This window comes from Furipterus horrens, unplaced genomic scaffold (genome assembly GCF_987537825.1).
Source record: "Furipterus horrens unplaced genomic scaffold, mFurHor1.1.pri manual_scaffold_12, whole genome shotgun sequence".
NCBI classification, from domain to species: domain Eukaryota; kingdom Metazoa; phylum Chordata; class Mammalia; order Chiroptera; family Furipteridae; genus Furipterus; species Furipterus horrens.
Genome location: NW_028327182.1, coordinates 6,847,529 through 6,864,562, shown reverse-complemented (window position 1 = coordinate 6,864,562; position 17,034 = coordinate 6,847,529). Strand labels below are relative to the sequence as shown.

The following is a 17,034-nucleotide window of genomic DNA, read 5'->3' as shown; positions in this document are numbered from 1 at the left end:
TATATGTTTACTAGGTCAAGACTTAAAATCCCACTTTTGAAATCTTCTACATCTCTACTGATTTTTTGGTCTGCTTCCTGTATCAAGTACTAAGAGATGTGTGTTAAAATAAAAATCTTTAATAATGTTATCTGCCCCAGTGTCTACTATCTCTGTTATCGATGTAGCCACACGAGCTTTGCTTAGGTTGGCACTGGCCTTGTATACTTTTGCCACACTGTACTTCACCTTCATCCTCATCCTGAAGCTGTATTCTTATAATTAGATGTGCCTTCTGCAAACCATAGATGGTTGGGATTCTTAAGAATTCAGCACGACAATCTTTGTCTTTTAACTAGAACATTTAGGCCATTTACATTTAACATAATTGTGTTAAATTCTGACTATTTTGTGCTTTCTCTGTCCCATATGCTCGCTTCATTTTTTCTCCTTTCTCAGTCCATTTATATTTCCCCTCTTTACTGTGACACTGTGCCTTTCTATTCTTTTAGTGGTTATCTGGAAAATTACAAAAATCATAGTTACCCTAAAGTCTTGAAGTAATCGTTTCCTTTGCCCTGGTCAGTATAAGAACTTTATGTGTTACTGCAATAACCTTATTTCTTCAGGATTAAATGTTTTGATTTTTAATTCTGTATTTTTAAATACCTCATAAGACATTTACTATTGCTTTTTTTGTTTACTGCTCACTCGTCCATATATTTACCATTTTCTTTTCTCCATTTTTTCCTCACAGTCAGACCTTCCACCTCAGATGATTATTTTTTCCTGTCTGAAGCATATCTTTCAGAATTTCCTTTAGTGTGAGTATGTTGATGGAAAATTCAGTTTTTAATTTTTTTGAAATTACTTTATGTTCCCTCTTGAAAGATATCTTTTCAGGATAAATTATTTTAGGTTGGCATACCTTTTTCCACTCAACGCTTTTAAATATCACTCCAGTATCTCCTGGCTTTCATTGTTACTGCTGAGAAATCAACTGCCAGACCTATAGTTCTTTGAAGGCAAATTTTCTTTTTTCTTCTGATTATTCTCAAAATTTCCCTTGTCTTTGTTTTTTTGCAGTTTTATGAACAAGAGTCTAGGTGTGGATTTACTTCTTAAATATGCAGATTGGTTTCTTTCTTCAATTCATAAAAATTCTCAGCCATTATTGCTTCAAATATTACCTGTACCTCATTATTTCATCTTCTTCTGGAACTCCATTTAAATTGATTTTTACTTATTCAATGCTCAGAAAGCACTTTACAAAGCTAAACTATTTTATCCTTATAATAGACATATAAGGTTAAGTCCTACTATTAATCCTATGTGGAATGAGAAAAACGAGACAGAAAAAGGCTGAGCAATCTGCCCACGGTCACACAGGCAGTGAGTGACAGCCAGGTGTAAGTGCAACCCTCATATCTCAGAGTTTTCACTTAATTTTCTGCCTTTTATGCTCTGGGCTGTATTTTCTCATTTTTTAAATGCCCCTGTTGCATCTGGGATACTGAATTCTCTCTTCAGGCTGTTAAAGCTCCCACTGAATTCCTAATTTTGGTTATTGCACTGCAGTTTTAGAAGTTCTACCAAAAATCAGATATGGATTTTTATAGAGTCCCGTTCCATGCAATTGTTTTCAAGCTTGTCTTTTACTTTTTTAAACATTATAAGCATAGTTGTTTCAGAGTCTGTGTCAATAATTATAATATAGAGTGTCTGCATATCTGTTTTCTGTTGTTCCTACTGGTTTTCCTTGTGCATTTGGATATAGTAATATTATTTCAAAGATATATGATGTTTCTTCCAGATTACCTGTATGACCTTATCAATCTTGACTTATTTTAGTGCAAATTTAAGCCTCAGGGCTCCCTGGACTATGTAGATGATACAAAATTGGGCTACAAGACTGAGTGGGATACTTTACTATGGTTCATCCTTTTGCTGAAGCTATAGCCAGCTCATGAAAGAGCGTCTTCTAACAGATTATCCACTTTATATGGGTCCAGGGTTTTAATCTGTCCCTATCACCCTGCAAATTAAACCAAAATGATAGTTCAAGTGTACCAGGATGGACAAATGTTCTCAGGGTAACAGTGGCTTACCTGGGACAAGAGAGGATTTTGTGTTTGTTTACTTCACTAAGGATCTTACTTTTCCTTTAGTTTTGTATTTCCTCATTTTCCTTATTATTTTATTATGGTCAGTTCCTCATTGCTCTTAAGACTTTTAAAAACTATTTTACCCAACATTTTTACTAGTGTTAAGTTGGTGGGTTGGTCCAAAAGAACTAAACTTGCCATCATTAAAAATCCATTTTCTCTCTCTCTCTCCCTCATTCTCCCTCTTTCGAAAGAAACACTTTCTTTTCAGGGTTAGTTTTCCACCTGTGTTCCTAACTTGTAACATTATCTGGCTACAGATACAGTAGACAGAGTAGACACATCATAACTTTAAAAAATCATTCTTTTTCTTGTATCTTCAAGCTCTCCGCTTTCCCTTCATGAGCTTAATCCTCTCCTTTCTTTCACTGCCAGAGTTCCAACATGACATTTTGGGTAGGAAAATTGTAAAATCAGTTGTAAAATAAAAATTAATCAATTAACTGAAAACAAGATAAATTTTAACATTAAGAACAATGCCTAGCAATAGCTTCTGTTTCACATACTTGTATTTCCAGTACTTTGCTCCTGAAGCTGTTTATCACAACAATGACATCTCCCAGGTCTGCCTGGGAGTCGGTGCCTTCGTGCCTGAAAGTGGGAACACATGGAGGGATCTAGAATCAGTTCACAAGAAGATATATGACACAAAAGAATAAATGTGCTTTGTAATAAATATATCACCTGTGTATGTATCATATTCAACATTTTATATTCCTATAGTCAATTAAGATGTGCTATAATACAATTCTCAAAATTGTCCAATCGATTTTAACTTAGTACAAATTAAAATTATATGGAAGTAACTCTCTAAACTTGATATTGTCTGATTACTCAGAAAGCTCAAATTAGTGCTTATCTTTTCTCCTGTATACCACAATTATCACAAAATTCAAATCTTTCATATCTCTGTGATATTTGCAATGATAATTAAAATATAAAACATTTTCTAGATTTTAAGTTGTTTAAATATCACAGTCACAGGAATTCTACACTGTCCAATAACTTTTCAGTATCTACCAGCCATTTTCAAATGCTAAAATTTGAAGTGTACTGTTAAATTCAGAAGACTGAAGAAAATGTCTATCAGATCTGTCTACATCACTTGATGTTTCTATTTTATATTATACCTGATATATTTCATTGTTTAAGTTTCAAAACTGAATAAATTAAATATGACAACTTTGCTCAAAATTATATTTTGAATGCCATATTCACAATGTACTGAAAAATGCTACTGTAAGAAAATTACAATAAAATTGAACTTTATCAAAGAGGGAAAGCAATCAGATGTCAAATGAGTAGACACTCTAAGATGAGTCAGATTTATACGCTTGAACATTTAGGAAACTAAAATGAAAACCTGGAAACTCTAGCCCTACATTGACAACCACGTGCCTTTGACTCCCTCTTAGCCCAGTTCGCCGGCGGAGGTGGCTAAGGCATGGGGAAGGCAAAGCCCCACCCAGCAACTGGCACTAGGAAAGAGAAAGCGTTCCAACTGATGTAGCAGAAAGGTCAGACTTCTCAAAACCTGTCCAGAGCTTCCAGTCCCAAACATTACTCAAGGGCACCAGCAACTTCAGCCGCTGAGGCCACCATCCACAGAGACCAGGGCAGAGCCAGGAAGCACAACACTGCAGCTCCACCTGGACGAGACGCAGAGCAACATCCACCCTCGCCGCCAAGGGGCAGAAGTGGTGGCGATGAAGACTCTTGCTCTGCCAAGCAGGGCAGAGATTATGTTTTGTTATTTATTACCATGGTGTGGTCATGCATACTGCTAATAAGGCAACCTGGAGATATAAAGAAATGTCAGCAAAAATAGGCTCTGAGTATAACGCAGATGCCTGAGACTGAGGAACTCGAGAGAGAGAAGCGAGCTGGGATGGAGATGCAGCGGGGATCCGGCCATCAAAGGCAAGTGGGGAACAGCAGCAGAGACCTTCTCCGAGGCCACAGGAGTGCCCCGCACACAGTGCGCTACAACCACCACCGGGCCAGGGGGTGCCAAGCTACCTTACAAAGGGGCCAGCTCAAGGAATTGAAAGAATGGAAAGTGTCTGAAACCTCTCTTGTACCCTAAAGAAAACACAGAAGTAGTAGTTCAATGTCAAGGGTACCACACTAAAACTACGTACAAATAGTAACTTGAAAAGCTGCTTTTCTGAGGATTTCAAGTGGTAAGTCAAGCATAATAATTTAGCACATTGAAAGCCATACATATGTGTAAAATAGCTGATATTTTCTATAGTTAGGAAAATCTAAGAAGCACCCAACGTTAATAGACTTCTGAAGATGCGTCTTTTCTAGTAGAGGATGACTTTTGAGAATTTGTGTTCAGGCCACTGGCGGCCAGCACTGAGGCAGGGTAGATGCTCTGCAGTTGAGGATGGACAGACAGAAAAAGCACACATGTGAGGGTTATTGCCTAATAAACAGAAAGCCCAGTTTTCAATTATCAAATTATTTAGCCATGGTTCTAAAACTGGGGCTTAAAAACTCATGTTACTATTATATCAGCTTAGCTTCTCAGCATATTTTAAGAATATTTTTCCTAAATGTAATATCAATGAGAATAAAATCATAAACTGGGATAAACAGAATTTGCATTTTTATCATATTTTATAGTGACCTGCTTTGCATTATTGATACTTTAACTTCAAAACAATTTTATTACAGAGTAGCATCATTTATGTTTTTTCCATTCTGTATATTTAGTGACATGTTAACCACATTTAGAATTAAGTAAATTATGGCTGAGAGAACTTTATGGTTTTATTGTTTATAAGTAATACAAACAAATTTAAAATTATTTCTATTACCACTATGTATATAGTGGTAGCTGAAAATATAATATCAGGGGCAATTTTCCCCCTAAATGATCCATGTATAGATTGTGTATGATAGCAAATAATGATAAAGATGATAAAATAGAACCTAAGAGAATGTCTAGTTTTACATGATATATATTATACACATTATGTAAGATGTATGTATATCACATAATGTACACGTATGAACTAACAAGGAGTAAGTGGAGAGGAACGGACATTTACACAACGTGAGACTCTGTGCCCTGTGATGATTATCTCATTTAGTCCTGACCAAGACCCCACAAGGTAGTAGGATTATACCCTCTTGTTACAGGGAATCAATACTCCCGGCGGTAAAGAGACTTAGCAAGATTACACGGAGAGCTGGCAGTAGAGAGGGACCCGAATCACAGCTTCTCTCGTTCCAAAGAGACCCCCCTTTGCAGGAAGCGACGGTGAAACAGCAGTGGCGGATTTAGAAACACCGAGTACAGTTTGCACAAGACCAACGACACTGGAGCAAAGTCTGGATGGTTCTTGAAATTATTCCTTGAAACCACGGTTTTTATGAGGATCCGTATAAACGTTACAGTGTATTTTGCTTTAATTTCCGCACCACGATAGCATCCTTTCACAGTATTGATAATGTAGTCATTGTTACTCGTTTTCTTAACTGTCTTTCCTACTGGGAGAAGCTGTGGGAGAACAGGGTCTGTGGTTTGTTCGCCTACTGGTCTCCAAGGCGACCCTCTTCTTTTACCTGGCTCCCCATTCCCTTCCCCATGCAACCAGTGATCTGATTTCTGTCACTGCAGCTTACAGTTCCCTGGGTTTTATAACTTATAAAAGGAACCACACAGCATGCGCTCTTTTTCTGGCCACACTGCTTTAGCTCAAGGTGATTATTCTGAGATTCATCTACGTCGACAGCCCACCCTTCCCACTGCTGTGCAGTGCTCCGCTGTACGGATGGACCACCTCTGCTTACTCCGTCACTGGGTCACGTGTGCGTGGTGTCCACTGTCTGGCAATATTTTGATATTTTTGAATTAAAAAAATAAAAAATTTTGGGACAAATGCCAACATTTTATAGGTACTTTTCATTTTATAACAGTTGTCTTTGTGAACATTTTAGTTGTTTTGATGATCTTGGTTATTTATCACACTAAAAACTTATTTACACATAAAAATTTTAAAGTAGTTTGTATAACTCACCCAACTATTTGGTAAATATCTTCAGATCTGCCATGGCGTAATTTCAGTATCCAAGCGCCTGGGTTTGCTTTTAATTGAAAATACCCCTTTTAAGATGAGAAAAACATGATCATAGTTGTATGACGACACACACATCCAACTGTTTCCGAAGGACTACAAGTGAGTCACCAAGGAAGTGTTTATTAACTGTGGGATAAGCGAATTCTACAAACGAACTCCAAGCAAGAAGATTTTTCAATTACCTGTAAAAGTACATTCTGAAAATAAGATTCCTTACACTTTTGTTTCATTTAATTATCTCATTCAAGGTTTAAATTTTTTTTGGGGGGTGTACCTGTTCAGTAAGAGCAGGATAAAAATTACTTTATCTTTGTATTAGAAAAACTTAAGAGAGTTTTAGATTAAGCATCTAACTGTAACACCATCAATTAAGCACTTATGATACGTACGAGATTGGCCATCACTATGGTATCGCCCGCGACAGGCTGCCTCTTTGTGCCGAGTGTGAACTGCAGACCCCGCGGAGGCTGTTCCGTGGTGACGTCAAAGCAATGCCCTTCGAGTAGGAGGTACTCTAGCTCGTACTCTGCAGCGACCCTGCTCTCCACCTGCGGAGGAACCATGCCATCGGTCACTCCCACAGCACAGGCGCTGCGGGTGCTAAGTGAGATTATCTGAACAGGAGCTGATGAATTTTGGGTGGGTGACTTCCAGTCTTCCTCTTACAGGAGTGAGCTTAATAGCTGAATCACGTTCTTGAAGACCACAGCCCATGATAAACTTCCTTCCCCCTGACATCGGCTCGACTCCAGCCTCACTGATATGTGCACCAGTATCACAAAACAGAAGAGATGTAGCAAAGGTCTTGTCAAGAGGTCAGAGGGAAAACTGCTCAGAGAGCTGCTTTCACTGCTGTCGTCCGAGAGGCCCCTCTTGAGACGCAGCAAGAGAGTCAACTTATCACCATCTACGCCTTCCTTGTAATTAAAATATATTAAGGTGTAATCACTTTGCATTCAAAATAACATATGCTCATTAAAGAAAACCTAGCAAATATTAGAAAGTAGAAAAGAGAAAAAATAGAAATTGCCTACCGACTAAACAACCATAAACAAATCAATGCATTGATTTCTATTTCTTTTTTTGTAAATTTTTCCTAAGAAAGCGTAACCTGTTTTTTCATTACGGTAGTTCCTCTCTATATCGTGGTTCACTTATCGCGGCCTCACTGTATCGTGGGATTTTTAAAAATATTTTAATTATTTATCGCAGATTTTTCGCTATATCGCGGGATTTTGTGGCACTGTACAGTAAATACTAAAATAAATATAAGGTTCCTACTTCGTGGGTTTTCACCTATCGTGGGTGGGGGGCAGCCTAGAACGTAATGCCTGCGGTAAGTGAGGGATCACTGTAAATCTAGTTTTCTATGAACATAAGCATCCTTTAAGTGCTGATTATTCCAACTGTTCCCAGGTTTTCCTCTATTGCAAACGCTGCAATAAATATTTCAGGACTAAAGCTTTTTCTGCACTTCAAATGGAAAATATACCCAAACATGACAATAAATCAAGTGGTAACTGAAAATTTCTCGTTTATAACAGATACTCAAACCATAACACCAAAAATAGCCAATTTATTTTTCAAAGAGGCTTCTTTTTAGTGAATATCTAAACACACTGCGTATGGGTGGCGAGAATTCTCGTCATTTCTAAAAGGCACTTAAATACCCTGGTACGCAACATGTTAAGTTGCCTAATAATTTCATAAAGGCGATGCCAATTAAATTAGTTTAAGTTAAATTAGTTCCTATTATTATGAATTGGAAAGCTGGGTATCTTTTTTGATGTTTACAACTCCTTTTTATTTTTATTTACCTGTTCTTAATATTCACTGTTGACCCAAGTCCTGGTAAGAAAGAATTTTTCTAGATCGAGCTTTTTTTAGGTATTTATGCTGGGAATTAGGTGGAGCAAGGGGCACCTGCAGGACGCAGTGTGCAGGGCCCAGACTCTCACGATTCGTTTCAGTTTTGCGATGGTTCCCTCTTGTCCTTTACCTACGCCTCCTGCTTCCTCCGCTAGCAAACGCCTTTCCTTCATTTGTATTTAACATTCTTCCAGGACAGTTGCAGGTAATATTCTGAGTGTGTACAGCACACAGTGAAAGAGGACAGCAGTTACCTTTTATAGCTGCTAGAATTTATAATTTCCTTCTGTTCAGTCGTATAACCTACGAACACGGAGGAAATTACTTATTTTAGTCTTCTAAAATAAAAAGAGCTATTGTTCACTTAAAGAGCTTTTATAAAGATATTGTTATATTTGCCGCTCACAATAAAAATGTTTAATCTTCTTTAATTGTTTAATAGCTACTGAAATTTTTTACCAGCAGACTCAGTGTAAAATCTGTTCTAAGCTGCATTAATTCTCCCACCACAAACTCTTTACCCTTTTGGTTGGAATATTTAGTTACCTTATTGATGTCTGTTACTGAACTCTCTTACTGAAGAATCTAAGAGGCTCCTTTAAGAGAGAAAACTCATGACAATTTTTTTGTTTTTCTTTTTTTTTTTTTCACTTCTTACCAAGTTCATTTCCCAATTTTCCCTTGTGGATTTTATTAGTTTTCTGTCTTTCTATTCTTCCCCTAGATTCAAAGGACTGATTTCAGATGACTGCTGTGGCTGAGTTTTAGGTTCTTCTCTGCATAGGTCAAACTAGAGTATCTCTACAATACCCTCATATTCTGAGACTATCAGGGAAGTGACTTAGGATCCCACAGAATCTACTCATGAGTGGATCAAAAGAAACTTGCCTAAAAGAACGAACTTGAGGCCGAGGGTATCACATGAGAAGCATGAGAAATACATCTGCTGAGCACTCGTAAGCAAATCCCTGGAGGTGAATGTTCATGCCTAGGTCAGGGCAGTGGCCACGTTTTGAAGGAGACGCCTGATGTGGGTCAGAGGCTGCGCAGAACCAGGCCAGAGGCGGCTAATGAGAAGGAAGCGTTGGCTCCCCAGTGCCCGGACACCTGTTCTGTAGGTACATATGCCCGTCTGGTATGTCTGATTTTTGTGGTACCTAAGTCCCCCCCCACTTCGAGTGGAATGCGGGAAAGACTTGGCCCCCTCACATTTTCTGTGCTGTGGACTCCATGGCAACAGGAAGGGAAGGGAAGGCTGGTCGCTAACTGGCTAAGGGTCACGCTACAGGTGAGGGAGAGCAGCGCTGGCAGCCTGCAGTACATGAGGGGACCCTCTGCCCCGCCTTCTACCCCGATCTCGTGAGGACGGCCTGCTCCGGCTACAAGCTGTAGGGCAAGGAAGGGTTTCAATCAAACGGCTCCTTTCTGAGTTAAAAACAAAACCTGCGGGGCACACGGGACCCGGCGGTGTCCTCCTAAGCTGCCACGCTCCCTCCTCCGAGTCTTCTGCACCACTCATCTGAGAGCGGCATCTAAGAACGAGGGGTCTGAGGACACACAGAGACCCCGAACACGAGAGAAGCTGACTGTGGAAGTGAGGGACACTCAAAAACCGCAGGGGAGACGGGTCGGGAGGCAGAGTCACCAAGAAAACAGGCGGGCCAGCGGCCGCAGTGTGTGGCCCCTCGCTTGCTGCAGTTACAGCCGCTGATACGACTGTTACAACTTTATGTCACTTCGCGTGATAACTTACATCCTTTAAGTGAATATTATCAAGGTCACAGTTGCTCTGCACCGTTTCAACCAACCAGCCTTCAGGAGTCATCATGTTGAGGGTGAGCAGAGGTGATTCAGGGACACCCAGGAATTCTGCTACTGGCTCAGTGATGCCATTAGCCACAAACTTCAGTTCTGGTTCCAGAACAAACCGGTAAAAGCTGTTGATAAAACATTAAGGAAAAAAAGATACTTTGACCCAAACTGAGATTTCTTCTATCCAAAATATTTTTAAACTAAAACCGGTGTATAAATATGTCAAAAAAGTCTAAAATTAAAAATACTAAAAACACTATGTTGTAGAAGAGATAGTGCTTGTGAATGGTAGACAATTATTTTGTTTATACTATTACCTATTATAAGACTGTAGTCCCTGGCTGGTTTGGCTCAGTGGATTGAGCATCGGCCTGCGAGCTATGTGTCGCTGGTTCGATCTTCCAGTCAGGGCACATCAGAGAAGGAAAACTCTGACTCCAAAAAACCTCTGCTGCCTTGCGGCATACCTCTTCAGGGGAAAGGCTAAGGGAGTAAACCCCGACAGAAAATCCGGAGCCGGAGTCCCTAAGGCGGTTTGACATTGTAGTCAACACCGGCAACTCCTGCGGCGCACCTGAAGCCAAGCTGTATTGACTCCGTCTTTCCCTTGGACCCTTCAGCTGCGAAGAGAGGGGGGGTCTGCTGCATGGGCAACAGCAGACCCTCCATATCACCCTGCCCAGGCTCTGTAGCTTCAGCTTCACTGGAGAGGACACTCCAGCGTCATCGCAAGATGTCGACTCAACACGGCAGGAGACAGATACCGTGTCACTCCCGAGTCGGACTGCACAGCCATTCTCGGCGGTGCAGATAGACTCTTAAGAAGCTACACCATCGTCTCTCGAGACGGACGGCTGCCGACGACGACACACACACACACACCCTTGTTCATTATTTCTTAACCAACTTCAAGATACTGACTTGTACAGGTTCTAGAAGTTTATGATCTGTATTCACTCACTGATACTTCTTCAAATTTGACCAGAGTCCATTTTTCAGCTCTTAGGACCGTTAATAATATGAAGAGAAATAACCAGAAAGCAAGGAAAAGTGAAGCTGAAATTCTGATGCCAACTGTAACAGTTCCATTAAAACCAAATAGCATGCAGTCGAAAGTAGCTGCTTATTAACAGACGTGCAGTTCTGATGTATTTTAGCCTCCTCCCTCAATACTGCACATAATGACAGTTACTTATGTGACTGAGAATAGTGGCTTTTACTCTCCTGAGATCACAGTCCAGGGGTCAGCTGTGCTATCTCAAGGCTTGAAGGGGGAAGGACCCACCCCAGGCTCCTGTGCAGGTCCCCACTCGTGGCTGGCTGGAGACCACCCCCCAGTTCCCGCCACAAGGTCACCTCCCACAGGCTTCCTCGGAGAAGTGCACAAGGACAAGAGAGACGGCACCAGCAAGACAAAAGTCACGGTCTTTGATAAGCTAACTGAGGAAGACACATTCCATCACTGTGGCCATGTTCTGCTTATCAGAAGCGCATCCTTTGCGGCGGCTCGCGCCAAGGAGAATCTACAGAGCGGAAGCCCAGGGGCCGGTGACCACTGGCGGCCACGCCCGAAGCTGCTCGCTGCAGGAAGGCAGAGTCAAACGAGAAGGAGGGGGAGCAGAGACCCAGGAAAGAACAGCCAGGAAGCAGAGGCACAAAGCACGTGCCTGGCACTGTTAGATAAAGCAGAAATGTCGTGAAATAAAAAGTATCCCGTGGATAATGGAAATAGCAATTTCTTTGTGAGTAAGTCAAACAATCTGGCAGCAAAGCGAAGTGTAAGCCAAGTCAAAGTTGGGGGGACAGGGAAGGAGATAAGGAAGGCTGTACCCACCCTTCCATCGAAGGGGCTGACACTGAGTGGGAGTGCAGAAGGCAAGGAGAAGTCGGGGCTCTGCAGGACAGAAAGTTAAGGGAGCAGCCCATTTCTTTAAAAAAAAACCCGAGTAACTCTTCGGACTAAAAGAGGCCGGTAGAGCGATTAAAGATACAAAGCAAAGGAACTGCGTGATAAAGCAGGGGTCCCGAACGGATGGGAACGCGTGGCGTCAGAACAGAGAGGGACTCTTGCATAGTGGACGGCACAGTCTTCCCAACCACGCGGAGAGGCCGGGGAGGGACAGGCTGCAGAGTGGGAAGCCGAGGGAAGCCTGCCCATCACCTCCATCACCTCTGAGAAGGGGGAGACACTATTTATTCCAGAAGGAAAGGGCTGGGAATGTCGCTAGTTTGCCTGACATACGCTATTGAGTAAGACTCTGTTTAACCGACAGTTTAAAACAGCTGACTCGTGTTTTCCTGTGGAGCTTTACCGTGAGTCTATGCAGGTGATTAGTACTCGTGTGAATGAGCTCATTCCATTTTCATACTTCCCACTTACCTTTCGTATTTCAAATTCCATGTCTTTCTAAATATGAACAATCTTATTTTAGACACTAACTCAGAGGTCTAGTAGCTCCATGAGAATTTTTATTCAACAGAACAGTATTAATAAAAAATATTTGCATATAACAGTAAACCTTTTTCCTATCATTAAAAATTATTCTAAACTAATTATATCTAAATATCCCCCATAATAAAAATGCTGATATAATAAAGATCATGTTGACAATTTACCTCGAAGTAGTGAAAGTACAAATAAACCAAAAATGGTGTAATTCAACCTGCTTCCCACTTGTTATTTCCTAGTTATTTCTAAATAGGCGTTCCTAAGTCATATTTTCAAAAACACCCACGGATAAATATAAATCTGCAATTAGCAAATTCTGCAATTAGACTGGATAAGTTTTGCTGGTTATTTTAATGTTATATCACTTAAAGTTAATAAATTACATCTGACTTCAGGCAACCATCTTGTGAAAAGAGAAAAATGGTCCTTTTTTCACTTTAGTATTTGCAAATCTTTCGAAATGAAATCATGTTCACTTAGACTCACCTCTTTAAAGGGGCTTCTGAGAGCTTACCCCTACAGTTCATGAACAGCTTTAACTTCATGTTGATCATCTTTCCAAGTACCTATTAGAAAAAATTCTCATATTTGATATTAAGGAATATTAGTAACTAACAGTTATTGAGTATTTACTATGCACCAGGCACTGCATGAATACTTCATATCATCTCACTGCATCCCCAGAACATCCTTCGGAAGCAGCTGCCCTGTTAGCTGCGGCGAAGAGACGGAGTCATCTGCCCAGGGCCACACAGTAGGTCACGGCAGAGGTAAGCTTTGAATCCGAACCGCTGATGTCATGGCGCAGGGGTTACGCTGCTAAGCTTTTGCCTAACGTGACTTTCTTTCATGGCATCTAGATGTCCTCAGCATTAGAGATTAAGTACATCATTAATATCCTGAGCTGCAGGTACACTCTGCAGCTGCCTCAGCAACCCCAGGCGGCTCACGCTTGGGCTGTGGGGGGCGTGGGAACAAAATTCACGCCGGAAGGTGCCGGTGCTACCTGGGCCTTCGTTACAGCGGCGGGCGTCCTGAATATGCCCCCGCGCCCCACTCCAGCTGCGCCTGTTCGGCTAACGCGACTTACTACCCTTGAAGCGTCACCGGGCTGAGCTTAGGCACCACCTGCTGCAGAAGCCACTCTTCGCACCTGGAGACAGGGAGCCGCTCGGGCAGCCACGCCCAGACCCCACAGACCGGGAAGCCGGCTTCCACAGCAGACACTCATTTCAGACCGAGATGCTGGGTGGTGCTTCCCGGCCGGAGGCCGCCGCCGCACGGCCTATGCCCGCGTGCCCTCCTCTTCGTGCCAGGGAGCCGGGGAGAAGAGCTCCTTACAAGGCCGTCCATCCTATTAAATGCGGGCCCGACCTCAGGACCTCATTTACCCTCGACTGCCCCTAAGGCCCTATTTCAAAATGCAGTCACACTGGGGGTTAGGGCTTCAACACATGAATATTGGGGTGGGGGCAACAATTAAGTCCCTAGCGACACCTAGCCTTGGTGCTGCCCTAACACCCCACACACAGCTCTATTTAAACACGACAATCTACCTGAAATGTATGGAATCGAGGATCGAGAGCACAAATGTTTACACTTGAAAACAGACTTGAAAAGACTGATTATACATTTCAAGAAAACATTATATGAGAGAGTAAATATATAGGAAATATAGAACAAGAACGTTATCTTACGATCAGTAGCTGCGCCATTATCTGTGCTTCTCGGGTCAGTGGGTCAACCACAGCAACGACATCAAAGAACATATCATTTTCCTGAGGGTTTATCTTTATAATGCTAGGAAAACATACAATAAGGTAAAGATGATCAGCTAAGTTTATTCCATCACCAATTAATCTCAGCGACATATATTATTATAAGTTGCTTTCTGTCTCACTAGGTTAAAAAAATCCAGGTTGTTTCACAGAAGAAAATGCAAATTTAAGACTCTAATGCTTGTGTTCAGTAAATTATAAAACTGCAAAGAATTAGAGACAATGAAAGCAAACTTTTACGAATGAGTGGTTTTAAAACACTCTCCCAAGAACAATACTATTATAGAGGAAACTGACCACGTTAAGCCCCCCAGTTCTCCCAGATCACGATGTAAAAAATGAAACCGAGATGCTTTTGTGTTAGCTGAATATACTTCCTCAGACTGGAGAATGACAGCATTAATTATTCAGCACTTTTATTACATTTAGTATTTCAACCCCCAGCATATTAAACAGAAAAATTCAGGGAACTCCCACCATAGATTATCATCCTTCACTTTCCCCCAGTCACACTCTCCACAGCTCCTCCTCGTCCTTTCCTTTTGTCTTTTATTGACCTGAGCTCTAAGTTAGAATACGAACTAATCTTTAAAGGTGAGGGTTAGAAGAAAGTATTTAAAAGCATAGAAGGAACCAATGGAGATAATTCTATATTTAATATAAATGAAAGTTAAAATATTATTTAATTAAAAATATAGACTATTTCAATTGAAGTACTATTTTAACACTATAATAGTATGAAAATCAGTTTCTTGTTGAACTGTATAAATTAAATATTTTACATATCACAAAGGGGAAAAGATTACCAACTCAAAATGTACACCTCTAAAATTACAGGGATATAGGTCTTCCTTAGTCTATAAATTTCTAGACTTTTTGCAGTAAAATGTTTAATTTCTTACCAATTAAATAAAACGTAATGTAAAATTCACTTCAAATATGGGTCCCTCCAACACAGGGAAATGAAAGACAATTTATTTTATATGCAGTTGATATGATTTAATTAGGCTAAAAAGGAATGGCAGAGCTAGATAACAGATCTTGCTGGATAATTACTGCTAGAAATTAAGGGTTACAAACCAAATGTTTTAAAGTAAAGAGAGCATCTATAATAGTTAATTCCTTCACTTATCTTGGTGAAAATTTTACAAATTTACTGGTTGCTTTTTCTATGCTTTATAAGATATTATCGATAAGGTAGGCACCTGTTTACTGCTGAATTAACCAAAAATGAAATTTTGTCTTTAACTACACATCTCTCAAACCCTAAATATGCTGATGAACAGTGAAAATATATGGCCCCCACCCCTATGTTCTCTAAAGTTACTTGGGCACAGACCATATTTTCCCTCAGAAAACCTGTCAGCATCTCAGAGTAGTGCTCCACAGAACACCCCATGGGACAGGCTGTTGTACGTGTCTACATTTTATTAATCAGAATTCTTTAGTAACTGAGAATACAAAAACATTATTCCACATGACCTTGAGCATGAAAGATAAATCATACTTGATATAACTCAATTGAAATCCTATATACATCCTGTATATATCATCCTTTAGTTGCTAGAATATATAATTAACAAGCATTTCTTTTCCTAATTTGGTCAAATACATTTGTTCTCTAACACAGAACCTTTGATTCTTCTTTAGTTTTGCTATGTGATGACTACACATGGATGGCAAAGGTGAGTATATAGGATTCAGTGACAGACAAAACCCAGCGCTCTCACATCCTTACCTGTGATCTTCTCTCAGAAAGGTGACATCAGAACGAGATGCATGTGTAGGCAAGGAGGAAATGAGGGCATCAACTTTCATAACAAGGTCGCTCATGCTACATAAACAAGATAAACCATGTATGAGTGTTTCAGGAGGAGAAATGTCCATACTTTGTGTCCCAATGGATGCTCCAAGAAAGAGGAATTTAATTTAAAACACTTGCGAAGGACAAAATTCATATAAATGGTTTTTCTCCCTGACCTGGCAGGAAGTAGAATTTGTCAGTTTAAAAAGTAAGATGACTTGATTGTAAAATCACCCTACATTTTTTATCATTGATATGATCTTTGAACATTTAAGTTGTGTTTTCAACAGAGTCTATAATAATGTGGTCAATCATGCAATTCAAGTCAATATTTGCTGAGTGTTGGTTATGTGTCCAAGCATTGGGGCCCACACAGTAAAGAAGGGCAGAAAGAACAAAAATAGTAGCTATTTACTTTCAAATAATTTCTAATATAATTAAGAAGCCCAGATCTTTATAGTTTTTAGTTTGAAAACTAAGAATGCACAAAATAAATACCTATATATGTTGGGATAGAACATTTACACAAGACTTCCTTAAAAAAAAAAAAAAAAAAAGAAAGAAAGAAAGAAAAAAATACAGTGGTCATGAATCTTGTCCCTCTCTCTACTATATCATTTTTTACTAGAATATAAGTTCCTGAAATGCAGGATTTTATGTTAAAAGTAGGTTTCTATCCATAATACCTACCATATTTTTCACAGAGCATTGCATTTAATGGCCAATTAATAAACATAAATTAAATCAATCAATCAACATCATAATCATAGATATGCTATCTTCAGGAGACCCACCTCAGAATGAAAGAGACACACAGACTAAAAGTAAAGGGACAGAAAAAGATATTTCATGCATAAGGAAATGAAAAAAAGCTGAGTGGCAATACTTGTATATAAGAAAACAGACTTTAAAACCAAGGCTATAGTAAGAGACAAAGGAGGATGCTACATAATGATAAAGGGAGCAACCCAACAAGAGGCTATAACCCTAGTAAACATTTACGCACCCAGGACAGGAGCACATAAATCTGTAAAGCAAATCTTGATGGACATAAAGGGAGAGACTGACAGAAACACAGTCACAGCTG

At 40.1% G+C, this 17,034-nt stretch overlaps 1 protein-coding gene across 1 annotated transcript in view; it reads right to left on the bottom strand.

Moving 5' to 3' along the window:
• UGGT2 (UDP-glucose glycoprotein glucosyltransferase 2) overlaps positions 1–17,034 on the bottom strand; it is a 96,671-nt gene that overhangs the window by 19,460 nt on the left and 60,177 nt on the right. Inside the window, exons 24-30 of the mRNA XM_090258401.1 lie at positions 15,882–15,977; positions 14,063–14,165; positions 12,852–12,931; positions 9,858–10,041; positions 6,625–6,783; positions 6,176–6,261; positions 2,651–2,735 (exon numbers count right to left, since the gene is read on the bottom strand). Of these exons, the coding sequence (XP_090114527.1) occupies positions 2,651–2,735; positions 6,176–6,261; positions 6,625–6,783; positions 9,858–10,041; positions 12,852–12,931; positions 14,063–14,165; positions 15,882–15,977 (793 nt within the window). The remainder of the gene's footprint in view (positions 1–2,650; positions 2,736–6,175; positions 6,262–6,624; positions 6,784–9,857; positions 10,042–12,851; positions 12,932–14,062; positions 14,166–15,881; positions 15,978–17,034) is intronic.